This window comes from Bufo gargarizans, chromosome 9 (assembly GCF_014858855.1).
Source record: "Bufo gargarizans isolate SCDJY-AF-19 chromosome 9, ASM1485885v1, whole genome shotgun sequence".
Lineage (NCBI taxonomy): Eukaryota > Metazoa > Chordata > Amphibia > Anura > Bufonidae > Bufo > Bufo gargarizans.
In genome coordinates, this window is record NC_058088.1 from 152,417,893 (window position 1) to 152,433,136 (window position 15,244).

At 39.9% G+C, this 15,244-nt stretch overlaps 1 protein-coding gene across 1 annotated transcript in view; it reads left to right on the forward strand.

The window, feature by feature from the left end:
• BRINP1 (BMP/retinoic acid inducible neural specific 1) overlaps positions 1-14,385 on the forward strand; it is a 271,211-nt gene extending 256,826 nt beyond the window's left edge. The window contains exon 7 of the mRNA XM_044268412.1: positions 13,245-14,385. Within this exon, the coding sequence (XP_044124347.1) occupies positions 13,245-14,385 (1,141 nt within the window). The remainder of the gene's footprint in view (positions 1-13,244) is intronic.
• The last annotated feature ends 859 nt before the right edge of the window (positions 14,386-15,244 follow it).

Genomic DNA, 15,244 nt, shown 5'->3' on the forward strand with positions numbered 1-15,244 from the left:
CTCACATGTATTCCCTCTTAAATTGGCTCAGATCTCACACAGGTATATCACACCAGGTGCACATAATTAGTAGATCGTTACTCTGCATGTTGAATGAGGCTTGCCCTATTTAAACCTCAGACATTTAGTTTGGTGTGCTCCTGACTGTTGAAGTGAGAGTGAGCACCATGGTGAGAGCAAAAGAGCTGTCAGAGGACTTCAGAAAAAAGATTGTAGCAGCCTATGAGTCTGGGAAGGGATTTAAAAAGATCTCAAAAGATTTTGAAATCAGCCATTCCACTGTCCGGAAGATAGTCTACAAGTGGAGGGCTTTCAAAACAACTGCCAACATGCCCAGGACTGGTCGCCCCAGCAAGTTCACCCCAAGAGCAGACCGCAAGATGCTAAAAGAGGTCTCCAAAAACCCTAAAGTGTCATCTCGAGAACTACAGCAGGCTCTGGCTACTGTTGATGTAGAAGTACATGCCTCTACAATCAGAAAGAGACTGTACAAGTTTAACTTGCATGGGAGGTGTGCAAGGAGGAAACCTTTGCTTTCCAAGAGAAACATCGAGGCCAGACTGACATTTGCCAGAGATAAAGTTGACAAAGACCAGGACTTCTGGAATAATGTTCTTTGGACAGATGAGTCCAAAATTGAATTATTTGGACACAACAGCAGAGGACATGTTTGGCGTAAACCAAACACAGCATTCCAAGAAAAGAACCTCATACCAACTGTGAAGCATGGAGGTGGAAGTGTCATGGTTTGGGGCTGCTTTGCTGCAGCACGACCTGGTCAGCTCACCATCATAGAATCCACGATGAATTCTACTGTGTATCAGAAGGTGCTTGAAGAACATGTGAGACCATCAGTTAGAAAATTAAAGCTGAAGCGGAACTGGACCATGCAACATGACAATGACCCAAAACATACTAGTAAATCAACCAAAGATTGGCTGAAAAAGAAGAAATGGAGAGTCCTGGAATGGCCAAGTCAAAGTCCAGATTTGAATCCCATTGAGATGCTGTGGGGTGACTTGAAAAGGGCTGTACGTGCAAGAAACCCCTCAAACATCTCACAGCTGAAAAAGTTCTGCATTGAGGAGTGGGGTAAAATTTCCTCAGACCGATGTCGAAGACTGGTAGATGGCTACAAGAACCGTCTCACTGCAGTTATTTCAGCCAAAGGAGGTAACACTCGCTATTAGGGGCAAGGGTGTCCTATCTTTTTCCTCAGTTAGAATAGGCATTTTTGTAGAATGACATTTACAGAAGATCTTGAAAAGACTTTTCTTCAGTTTTCTTTGTTTAGTCGGATTACTTTAATCTCTCTGTATTGTTGAAACGGAGATGAAATAACCTTTTATTAAAAATGTTACAAAAAACCACATGCTTTCAAAGGGTGTCCTAATTTTTTCACATGACTGTAATAGCGATCTTAGCTGAAGCAATTTTTTGTTACCCCCTGAAGCCATCAATGTGTTCCCCACAGCAGTGGCGTACATACAGGGGTCGCAGGGGTCGCAGTTGCAACCGGGCCCGGCACTCCAGGGGGCCCGGCCGCCTGTGGACACCCCTGGCCCCTGCAGTCAGTGTTCCCTCTAACTAAGCTGCGCGTGTGGGCGGCCGCGCAGCAATTATTTGTGGCCCGCTGAAGCTGCTGGCAGCAGTCAATGTCAGAAAAATCTCCGTCATGCGCCTCCTGCCCTGTCTGCCTGCTCCTCCCACTTTATGAATAAAGCAGGCAAGCGGGGCAGGAGGTGCATGACAGAGGGAGCTCAGGGAGAGATGCCGGCTCGTGGATCCCCCCCCCCCCGCAGTGCAGCATGGACGATGTGCCCGCCCCGCTGCCCTGACAGCCGCCGCCCCGTGCTCTGGATCTCAGCAGCAGAAGAAGCGCGGGGAGGAGCTGGGCCATGATCCTGCAGGCTGCAGCAGTACTCCCAGAACTTCCAGAAGGTAGGAGCTGCCCCCGGTGTGTGCACAGCGCCGGGCACTGCACCGGCCCTGCCGCCAGTGTCCCCACCTCCTCGCTCCCCACTGATAAATTACTAGAAGCCAGGCACTTATGGGGGATCTGTGGAGGGCACTTATGGGGGAACTGTAGAGGGCACGTATAAGTGCCCTCCACGGATCCCCCATAAGTGCCCTCCACGGATCCCCCATAAGTGCCCTCCACGGATCCCCCATAAGTGCCCTCCACGGTTCCCCCATAAGTGCCCTCCACAGATCCCCCATAACAGTGTCCTCCACAGATCCCCCATAACAGTGTCCTCCACAGATCCCCCATAACAGTGTCCTCCACAGATCCCCCATAACAGTGTCCTCCACAGATCCCCCATAACAGTGTCCTCCACAGATCCCCCATAACAGTGTCCTCCACAGATATCCCATAACAGTGTCCTCCACAGATATCCCATAACAGTGTCCTCCACAGATATCCCATAACAGTGTCCTCCACAGATATCCCATAACAGTGTCCTCCACAGATATCCCATAACAGTGTCCTCCACAGATATCCCATAACAGTGTCCTCCACAGATATCCCATAACAGTGTCCTCCACAGATATCCCATAACAGTGTCCTCCACAGACGGCAGTACAGCAGGATTTTCATCCAAAATCAGCCTGTCCCGCACAAAGCGGTACTGTTGGGAGGCAATTTGGGTGAATGGTAGGAGAGGTAGTGGGGACGGGGTGGAGGCAGGTTGGGGGGTTGCGGCAGCGGGTTGGGGGGGATGGAGGCAGGTTGGGGGGGTAGCGGCAGCGGGTTGGGGGTGGGGACGGGGCACCATGGATCAGTTTTGCACCGGGGCCCCATGGATTGTGTGTACGCCACTGCCCCACAGTGAAGGCAAATACGATCTCCCCAAAGCGCAGTCCCAAAAGAAGAGCTCTGCATACTAAGGGAAAGACGAGGCCGGCAACAGAAGCATTACCAACCACGTGGGATGCCAAACTAATCCGAGCCAGATCGTGGGAGAAGTTACAACAAAGGAAACTCCGATATAGCCAGCAACACGGCAGTCTATGGAGACACTAAGATATTACCTAGAATACCTCCAAAGAAAGATCGCTGGGGTGGTCATGTATTATTAATCATTGAGCATTTTTTATGAATTATTAATCAATTCCATGTGTTTTATATATAAACTATTAATCACTGAAGATATATACATAATACAAGAGGATTAATTACTAACGACTATTGATGAACTATTAACCAATGATTGAATGGTATGGATTTTATACAATAATGTTTACATAATTCATCATTATAAAGAGGAACCATCAGCATCCAATTATTTGTGTACAGGAACAATTCATTATTTTCAGTCTTTTACAAAAGAACATGAAATACTCTCTAATCTGAATAATCCATGATTGATTTATAGGAATGGAACAGTTTTTTATAAGAATCATGATTCATTAATTACTCACTAATTCTTTAACTTTTTTATGCACATTTGTAAATATTGATTATTGATTAATGCTGCATATGTACATGAATTTTGAATGATTAGAGTAACTACTAGATCTCCAAATTTTTTAATATTATTATTTATATTTGTTCCCTTTTTCATTGTTTTTTTAATATATGATATATTAAAGTATTGTTAGAGAACTACTGATATGGTTTACTTTGTTTCTCATGCTATTCTGGATGGTAGAGTGTCTTGTTGATCTTTACTTTCTGTTTCTGGTCTCGACACACCGAAAGCCAGTCACTGGTTTGAGGTGGGTTGCTGCTGCAGCTAGTAATTGGCTGGTGGGCATTTCCTATGTGCCAAAATGGGACAAGGAAACAGACACCAGCGATGACCTATTAAGCATTAGAAAGTTAGTGGTGCTAGATCCCTGAGGTGAGTATTGCTTTTTTAAAAAATTTTAACCCACTCTCATTAAAGTGAATGGTTCTGCATATGGACTGCAAAAAACCCCCCACCAAAATGGCCACGGACAAAAAATATGTTTATGTGCAGCCCTAACACTCACCTTGGCTTCTAGTACTGCAGTATGAATACAATTCTCAAACCATTTTGGTTATTAGTACACAACAATATTTGATGACTGCTATAAAATATAATTTACATATGAGTATGTCAAAAGGACACCAAAAATAGTTGTCAAAATCTTGTTCACTGATGGCTTACTACAGTGTTCCTCAACTCCAGTTCTTAAGTTCCCTAACAGATCATGTATGGAGGATTTCCTTAATTCTGCAAAGGATTCTTGCTATGAGAAATAAAACTTTCCAAATTAAGCATAATCATGTGTGTATATAAAACTATTTCTGATCATAACATTACCTGTATCCTGCATTTATTGTCAGTTTACCTTTCTACAGGCTTCAGCTCTAATTGTTAGTTTTCATTGAGCTCAGCAATAGGAGATATTTTGATTATAATAATAATTAGTGATGAGCAAAGTTTTTCAAAAATTTGATTCGGACAATTCACCAAAGATCTTCAAGAAATTTGATTAGTTCCAAATTAATTCATCACGTATCGAGATAAATATGGTATACCCAGGCCACACTGCCTAATTATATGCATATGCATTCGGTGGCCGAATCTCTCTGTGAAAGCATGAAACTTAAAGAGTAACTAAACTTTTATAATAATTTTTTATATGTTGTCCCTAATTCCCTAAGTAAAATGTTTTAATATACTTCATTTATTAATTTTCTATTTTTACTGTACTTTTACATCCCTAAAGTGCACCATTCAGTGTGCGCTTAAAACTCAGTTCTCCCTACACTGCTGACAGCTCAACGGTGTACAGAGTACTCATTATATGAATGGGGAGCAGCAGCGCATTGAGTACGGGCAGGAGCACTCCCTGCGCTGCTGCTGCCTATTTATAAAATGATTACTCCGTACATCGCTGAGCTGTCCGCAGTGTAGGGAGAACTGAGCTTTAAGAGCACACTGAATGGTGCACTTTAGGGATGTAAAAGTACAGTAAAAATAGAAAATTAATAAGTAAAGTATATTCGAAAACATTTATTTAGGGGATTAGGGACAACATATTAAAAATTATTATAAATTTTAAAAGATCAGAAGCACATTATCAGAGGTTATATTAAAAATGTTCTTAATTTTGTGTTTACAGTAAGGATAAGTGAATTTCTTGAAATTCACTGAATGTAAAAATTTTAGTTCTGTCCAAATCGATTGTACACATATCAAAGTTGCTCCAGTTGTCCTGGAAATTGTTATATAACACATTCTAATCTCCTAGGATAAAAAAATAAAAGATGTTATCTCATTTTGTTAATTTGTTCCGATTTTACAAATTGCTCTTTCTTTCTCTCTCTCCTTCCTAAGCTTTTGAATGTAATGATAGCAATAGCAAATACTGTCAGAGTAACACTCATATTAGTACACTTCCAAAAATTGTCTCTTAATAGGAGCAGATAATGGTTCAACACACACGGTGTTATGGAAAAAAAACTGTGGTCTGTTGGAAAAAAGTTTACAAAAATTATGCCTCAATAGGGTAGATCCCTGCTCCATTTACACATATGTTAATATCAGAAGAAAGAATGTCTCATTCTCTACAAGCACCCAAAATATGTCTTAATGGGGCAGAATGTCTGCTTGTATTTTTACACTCTCAAGTATTAATTGTAAGAAGAAAAAGTGGCTCGTTCTATGCAAGCAACCAAAAATTATGCATTAACAGGGGCAGAAAACCAGCTCGTATTTATACATGCACTAGTATTAATTGTCAGAAGAAAGAGATTTTTGTTCTGAACTAGCTTGGAAAAATTCTCCATTTTAAGTGGGAACAGCAGCAGTACAGTGTGGATGTGGAAATGGTGGGGTAATAGTGGCATGTGGCCACAATAGTAGCAGCAACAAAAGCAGCACAGCATGGAACAGACAAGACAGTCGATATGTGTGGCTGTTTAGGAGTTGTAGCTGTAGTATTAGTGGTTATTGTAAAGCAGTAATGGTAGCAACAGTATTGGCAATATAGGTGGCAGTAGAGAATTAGCAGCAGGGAATAACAGCTGTGGCAGGGTGGCAATGGCAGCAGCAGCAACTATATTATACAGAATATGATGGCAGCTTTAGCAGCCATGCAATATGGAACATGATGGTAGACAGGCAAACAGTGGTACTGTCATAAAGGAGTAGAAACAGTGAGGGCAGATCAATTTATTGGCCCCAGCCAGAGGTGTGTGAAAATCCTCATGTATCAATGCTTCATTTATTTAGACAAAAATGATGTTTTTTACACTGGTCTGTTTGGGTGTCACAACAATCTCTGCTGAACTGAAAACCTTCTCTGAGATGACACTGGAGACTGCACAAGAGTTAGCATACTACACCAGTTTGGGCCACTCTTTTAGTCTGCCACCCTAGTATTGTATGGGTTCAGGGAACACAGTATATTACAGGTAAAGGACATGACCATTTGGAGAATGAGACAATTTTAAACAGTTTTTTAATTTAAAAAAATGGACAGTCAGAAGTACAAATACCATACAGCACAGTTACATTTTGGTGATGGCATCAAAATGTACCACATTTTCATACTGACAAATTTTGCAAGGTGGTGTGGCAGTGGAAAAAAATGTTTTTGCTCATGCTTGCCTGGCCAGAAGTCCAACAAATGGCATGTGGCCAAATGTGGCCCAGAAAAAGTTAATCTTGTTATAGTTGCGGATGTGCCCCACATTTTCATAGCGAGACAATTTTTACTCATGTTTGCCTGGCCAGAAGTCCAACAAACAGAATGTTGTGAGTCTGTGCCCACAGTATCAGCAAAATCACCAGTTTCTAATTTAACCACAATAGAAGTAGATCTGTCCCTGCCAGTTTTTTGGGAGGTTCTGGCTGTATAATGAGTTGGTTTTTATTCCTTCCGCTTCCACCACCATCCTCCTCTGATGTCACCTCCTCCTCAGCACCCCAATTCAGCTCCCACATCCTGTCTAATACACAATCATCATTATAATCCTCACCCTTCCCGCCACTTTTATCAGACTGTACTATGACATTGTGGGCTTCTTGGTCCCCCTCCCTATTCCCATCTCTGTATTTGCCGAGAGTTCCATTGTTGCTACCACTGCCTCTACTACTACTGGCTGGATTACTGGTGCTGCCACCACCCACATTATTCATTTGGGAGTACGAGGCATGTGTCTTTGATTTTGCACTCTTCTGTTTTCTAGACATTTTATTATGAGGCCTATGAAAAGTAACTGGTTTGGTACACAAAGATTGTGAAATGGCACTAACAAAATCCCAAGTGCTTTTTCTGTAATTTAAAGACAGAGGTGCAATTAAATGTCCAAAATCCCTCTGCTTCCACAAACAACACAACTTTTGCAGTGAAACATGTTTGAACTGCATGTTCTGAAGCAGTAATACTGGCCAGTCACTAAAAATTCCATTTTTTTGCAGTGATGCCTGGCAAACTAGACGCTATGATGCAGATTCATTCAATAACACTTTAAAAATTTGCATTACTAATGCTAAATACTTCTCCTGTACCTTATGCACCCCTTATGTTGCAGCAATGTAAGCGTTCAGTAACATGGCTATAGTAATGTAATGATTGCCATATTTTTATCATTTTTATTGCAGTCAAATTATTGAATGCTTTAAAATAAATAACACTTATTTACGTGTTTTGTGAGTGCATTTGTTTAGCAGTGATGCCAGACACCTTTCAAACTAGACGCTGTGATGCAGTTACCCTTAGTAACACAGTTATATAATACCCTATCCACCCCTTATCTTACAGCCATTTACATTAGGGTGTTTCATTTTTCCAAAGATATGATTTTCATATGACTTTGCTTATGCCCCGAGTCTCAGTGACGTAAAAGATATATATGCCAAAATTTAAGAAGATTGGATAATATTTAGGGGTGCACACATTGATTACTTTTATTGCTACTCTCACTCCTTTACCTAGGAGGTTGGTCTAAAAACGACTTCAGTTTCAGGATACTAGGGGCTCTGCATCAAGCAAAGTGGATGGCAAATGCAATATATGCACTTAAAATTGTCCTCTTCTCTAAACATTTGATTATTCCTCAACGAGAATTGAAATGAATGAAATGGGTTGCACATTTTGTCAGCCTCATATATGTGAGCTTTTTGCACGAGGCAATTGTAAGTCGATGGGCTCCAAAGAATTATTTGGATATGCTACAGCTTCTGAGCACTTACCCAGATGTAGGCGTCAAAAAAAGTGCTCTCACAGTTGCTAGGAGACACCTTTGGTGTCTGTCAGAAACAAACATAGGATTGGCTTGTTTGGACGAACGTATTACTCAGGCTGTTAAGGAAAATATGTCTAAAAATATAGAAACCAAATCTGCAAAGAAAAAGGAAATTAAAACATTAGAGGGTAAAAACCTAGTTTTTTTTTAAGAAAAAGACCTAAGCCATTTTGTTACTAATAAAACAGAGACGTTCTTTGAATTGTTTGGGATCCACAACGTGACAGAATACTGCAGTGATTTTCTAAGAAGCCATGTGAACACTCTTAAGGTGATAAATGATACCGCAGAAAGAGGAATTGCTCTGATGACAAAGTTTAACAAATCAGTCAGGAACGAAAATAATTCTTGTTGAGGGTAGTCGAGCATCACAGAAAAGTCGTCACCAAGCTAACAAAAGAAGAGATTGCATCATTCAAAGTTGATTAATATAACACATGTTTTGCCTATCATACTACCTATTGATCTTAGTGTCTAGTTTTAATATTATTTTAAGTTTGTGATTTCTAGTTTTCCCAATAAAAGTAATTAACATTGAAAAATCTTATTTTTTGCCTACTTTTACAAACGGTGCAACCTCTAAATATTATCCAATCTTCTTGGCATATATGTCTTTTACATCACTGAGACTCGGTGCGTAAGCAAAGTATGCAAAAATTTAACATTTTATTTTTGGGCTCCAATCCTGGATATGGCTCAAAATCAATATTCTGAAAAACAAATATATAGCAATATATAGAATATTATGTAATAATTATGTAGTACGTCAGTGATAATATCTAACACTGGAAAAGCTGGGTACTAACTCAGTGTAGATCGCGAGTTATTACCCAGCTTTCCCACTGTCAGATTTTATCACTGAGTTATTACCCAGCCTTCCCAGTGTCAGATATCATTCTAGTGTAGATCGTGAATATTCTAATCGCAAATTTGTATTTCAAATTTTCCATTTAAAAGGCTACACTAATAAGCTTGTCATAAGAATCAGTCTAATATTCTTGTCAGAAGACTATGAAACCAATAGATGGCGCTATTGAGTTATGAAATGAAACCTTTATTGGTTTCATAGTCTTCTGACAAGAATATTTGTCTTGTCATAATGCTCGATGCTCGAGCCGAACAGCAGTTCAGCCCAGCATGCTCACTCATCACTAATTAATACCCAAATTAAAGTTGCTTTAATTAAACAATAAAAAGTGTCTGCAAATGATACATAACCGATAATACAATGTTGGTGCTCTGCTATATAATTATTAGTATTGAGCAAAGCTAACTTTGAATGCTTCAATTAAAGTTGCTTCGTTCAAAACTTCAGAATAATACTGTACGGAGATGCATTGTTAGAATGTATGGGTTCCGATATATCAGTTTGAAGTCGCGCGTGACTTAGTTGAATAACTTCGGTAGTTGAAAACCACCAATTTAAAACTTGAAACCGAACTCTGCTTTGGTTACGATTAGTACCTTGGAACCAAAGCCGAGTTCAGTTTCGGTTCATGGGAGCCCATACATTCTAATCAGAGATGAGCGAATTTCTTGAAAATTTGATTTGGCTGCTTCGCCGAACTTTACAGAAAAATTTGCTTTGTTACAAATTACTTTGTCACAAAGTGCATTTTTTTGTAAGTAGCGGGTGCAATGACAGGGAACTGCAATAGTGCCACCCCATCATTGTACCCCTCAGATGCCGCGTTCATACATGATTGGGGCATCTGAGTGTAAAATTAAGTATAAAAAAATAAAAATAGAATATTACCACCTCCATTTGCTCGCGACGGGCCGGCCACCACCATCTCTTTTGAAGCCGAAATCCTGCGCGGAGCAAGATTATGTCATCACGCCGAGCAGCGTGATGTGGAATTTCGTGCCGCTCGGGATTTCGGCCGAGATCTTCAAGCAAGATGGAGGCTGACGGCCCGTCGCGAGAAAATGGCGGTGGTACGTTTGAATTTTTTTAGTTTTTATGCGATTTCAGGTTAAATCGATTTGCTGACACAAAGAACGAGGAAATTTGGCCTTTAGGCAAATTAAATTTAACCTGAAATTCGGATCGAATTCCATTTCGTGGGATTTGATTAGCTCATTTCTAATTCTAATACTGTACGGAGACGAATCTCCGTACAGTATTATTCCGAAGTTTTGAATGAAGCGACTTTGGATGTAGCATCCGTAGCTCGCTTTGCTCAACACTAATAATTATGTTTTCAGTAAGCTCCTAGCTTTTTTTTTGTAGTGGCAGTAAGCAGCCTATATTTTTATCTCCATCACCATGTGAAGGTAAGCAAAGAATGTAAAGCTTTGAAAAATAAAAACAGAACTTAATTTTGAGGATATATTATTAAGGATGGGTTCACTTCACTGTTATAAATTCTGTGATTGCTTTCCATTATGACATGGCTATAATGGAAAATAACAGAATTCATAAGACGGAATTCAAAATGGAAACCTTTAGAGGCATTCTATTTTGATCGGTATAGAGCTCTATGGGCAAGCATAACTGAACCATCTGGTTTCCATTATGCAGGACACAAAAAAAAGTCCTACTTCGACACAAAATGCATTTCTTTATAAGTAGTAAAGAGGGAAACTAACTCTCCTTAGGGAGAGGACCTTAATCAGTGTGAGGAGACTTATAGGCCATACATGCGCCTCTGGAATTCTGGGAGGGAAGGGATGCATATGAGATCTTAACAAGCTCTGCCTCTAATGCCACCAGATGTAAGGCACCTATCCTATAAGTCAATGTTCAGCTCTTAAAACAACACAGGCCTCTCACCCAGTTAAGCCAGTACTCTCTGCTCTGCACTGATGAGGGGAAATAACCCCTAAACAGCTGTCTGCAGATGAGGTGCTGGCTTATTTAATATCCAAGTCATGTCTCAAAGCTTGTTTTAAGAGCTGAACATTAACTTATAGGATAGCTGCTTTACATCTGGTGGCATTAGAGGCAGAGCTTGTTAAGAGCTCATATGCATCTCTTTTTAAGTAGTGGCACAATGACAGGAAACAGAGATAGTGCTGCCCCATCATTGAACGTTTCGGATGCCGTGTTCATCTGAGAATAAAAAATAAATAAATAATACTCACCTTATCTATTTAAGCATGAAGAGGCCGCCGCAGCCTTCTTGATTGAAGATCCCATGCGAAATCTCATGTGGTGCGTGATGACATCATCATGCTGGCAGCATGATGACATCCTACGTCACCATGCACAAGATTTTGTGCAGGATCTTCAAGCAAGATGGCCGCGGCGGTCTCTTCTCGCTCAAATCGATGAGGTGAGTATGTTTTTTTTAATGCCATTTCAGGAATTTAACAAATTGATTTGTTGTCAAGAAGCACAAGGAAATTCGGCTTAGCAGCAAATCAAATTCTCCCTGAAATTCTGATCGAAGTCCACTTTAGATACTTTGATTTGCTCAACCTTAGTAATAAATATGTGACTGGTGGGGATCAAACCTTTGTGAACTCCACAATCACAATAATGTTGCCAAGAATGAATGACCGGCCTGTACTGCATCACCACTACATTTCTTTTTAATGTGGTTGTCAAGCAGCACATACCTAGAATTAAACTGTCTAACATTAGTGAAGAGCAGCAGGGGCAATATTCAAATTTGCGATATTTCATGAATATTTGGTAGAATATTCGTCATATATTCGCAATTTCAAATTTGAGATTACTTTTATTGATCGCGAAAAATTGGCAATATTCGCTTAATGCGCGCAAAACGCAGGCGTGTATCACTATACTGTAGCTACATTTTTCAAGCTGCTAGAAGTTTCCTGAGACTGGAGGAAATGGTTGGCACGGTAGAATATTACAATAGCTTTATATGCAGATAGAGTGCTCCAATATATTTGCGATTGTGAAATTGGCACTAGATGTTGCAAATATTTTGGTGCAATACGTGCAACTTCACATTTTAACAGGTCTGACTACTTATTAGTGATTGGTGCACTAAGTATTGTTGTGAACTTGTGACATCACAGCACTATGTCTGTAGCATGTATGTATGGACAGCAGAACCTATCAGCTACGCTATATCACTATCTAACCTACACTGACTATCTCCCACTATCTGTTTATATATATATATATATATATATATGCTAACTCAGTAACTATCTAATGTAATGACACAGGAAAGCAGACAGCACAGTAATAACACTGCTGTCTCTCTCAGATCTGTAAAATACTGCATACAAGGGCTGTTGGGGAGGTTCTTATATAGTAAGGGGTAGGCAACTTTCCTATTGGTTGCTAGGGATGTTGCTAAGCTCAGACAAAGACATTGCAGCCTTCTCATTGGCCCACAAGCAAGAAGGGAGGTTACTGATGAAAAAAAAATCTAGACTATTCGAAATTACGTATATATATATATATATCACTATATTCTAAATATTGGCGAATTCTCGAAGTGTCAATATTCGCGATTAATATTCGCTATTCGAATATTCGCGCCCATCACTATCTAACATGTCTCAAATTACCCTTCTTTGGAAACCGGAGACTGGGCAACATTATTTCATGATTAATGCTGGTCCCTGTGGCAAATCTGCACCTAACAGATTTTCTTATGTATCCTATGTATTTAACTCATGCATTTTCTCTGCATAATTAACTAGATTTTGTTTAGAAATAGAAATGTGCAGATTTCTTGAAATTCATTTTGGAACTGATTTGCATGAATCAGTCTTCAGGTTCAATTTTGCTCTGAATAAGTTTGACCCAAATCAAAAGTGCCCCAATTGCCCTTATGTTATGAATGATACACTGTGGTCTCCTAGGACTATATTCAGCCACTTTGAAGCTATTTTATTGCAAAAGAGCATTAGTAATATCAAAGTGACAGCTATGGATCCGAAACCAAATTGCAGTATCCAAATAAAAAAATGGAATTCATTTAAAATCTATTCACTCATCCCTTTGTGGAAATAAACACAGGCAGAGATCTTTTTTTGTAATTTCATGTTGTCTCCAGTATTTGACTATGTATCTGTTTTCTTGTTTTAGATCAATTCAACAGTGGCTGTCCCGGGTGCAGTCTCTCCTTTACTGCAATGAAAACGGCTTCTGGGGCACATTTTTGGAAAGTCAGCGTAGTTGTGTTTGTCATGGAGGCAGCATGCTTTGCCAGCGACCCATTCCTTGCATTATAGGAGGAAACCAAAGCTGTGCAATGTGCAGTATGGCTAACATCTCACTATGTGGCTCCTGTAATAAGGGTTACAAATTATACCGTGGTCGGTGCGAGGCACAGAATGTAGATTCAGAGCGTAGTGAGCAGTTCATAAGTCTGGAAACAGAGCTGGATTTCCAAGACCAAGAGCTGCGTTACTTATTGCAGAAGATGGACTCCCGCCTTCATGTGCATACAACTTTCATTAGTAATGAGATTCGCTTAGACACCTACTTTGACCCACGCTGGAGAAAAAGAATGTCACTTACCCTAAAAAGCAACAAAAACCGAGTTGAGTTCCTCCATATGGTCATTGGAATGTCTATGCGTATCTGTCAGGCCAGGAATACCACTCTGGATCCAAGCTTCTTTGTATATGTCAACCCATTTAGTGGCAGCCATTCTGAAGGTTGGAGTATGCCATTTGGAGAACATGGTTACCCAAGATGGGAGAAGACACGTCTTCAAAACAGTCAGTGTTTTAATTGGACTCTACTCCTGGGAAACCGCTGGAAGACCTTTTTTGAAACTGTACACATTTACCTTCGCAGTCGTACACGTCTACCTTCACTCCTTCGCAATGACACAGGACAAGGCCCAGTGGACTTGTCAGATCCTACAAAAAGGCAGTTTTATGTGAAAATATCTGAAGTCCAGTTATATGGTTACAGCTTAAGATTTAACCCAGATCTTTTGCGTAGTGCAGTTCAACAAGTTAATCAGTCTTACTCCCAAGGTGGGCAATTTTATTCTTCATCCTCGGTTATGTTGCTTATGTTAGACATCCGGGAAAGGATCAACCGCTTAGCTCCCCCAGCTGGACCAGGAAAACCCCAACTGGACCTCTTTTCCTGTATGCTGAAGCATCGCTTGAAGTTGACCAATAGTGAAATCATACGGGTCAATCATGCACTGGACTTGTACACCACTGAGATTCTGAAGCAACCTGATCATATGACAGTCAAATTATGTTAACCCTCCCATGCCTTCCTCTGAGTTGAAACATTTATTTTGAAATCCAGAGGTGAAAACTCTGAGGGAATTAGAACTTTAATTACCTTAGAATCTACCTTATGACCTGACTATGATTATGCTGCAGACTATAAAAATGGAGTATATTACATACTTCCTTTTATTACATTTCTTGGGCGTGATCAGTTTTCATCCATTCGGTGGCTTCAGATTCTGAATCCTTTACATAATCATTGAGTTATAACCATTTATCAAGTGTAAAACAACTATATGGAAATACAGATACTATATGTTAGGCTTACTTATGCTATATTTTAAATCATTAGGCTATTCTGCTATTACTATTTTGATGTTAGTGCAGCTATTTAGTACAGATTTTTATTACACAAGTAGGCTACCATGTTATACATTTACTGTACATACACAAAATACATTAGAAACAAATCTTTGGATCCTTGGATGATTACTTTGTGGCCTACTGCCTTCCCAAGGAATCCAATACAGAACTGCAGCTGCTTTTTCTTGAATGAGAGCCATATCAAACCTTAAGTTTCATGCACATGGCAGAGGCATCTCTATGCCTATGTATGAACATGAACTATGAGTTATATAGAGGTGAAGTAAAGCCCATCAATTTCTACAGGTGCAATTTTCAGTTGGATTAAATCCGTAGTAGCAGGTTGCCAGAGGTTCAATGCTCTGTGTTAAAAAGATGCTGGAAAAAAAATATAATATTTATTATTTCATTTCTTTAAAGGGATTTTCCAGCAAAACAAAAATGTATGGCAGAGTTGGTTAAAAAGAAGCGATACTCACCTTCATGAATCCCCTGTCTCTGCTGTTCTGCTTCGGTACTATACTA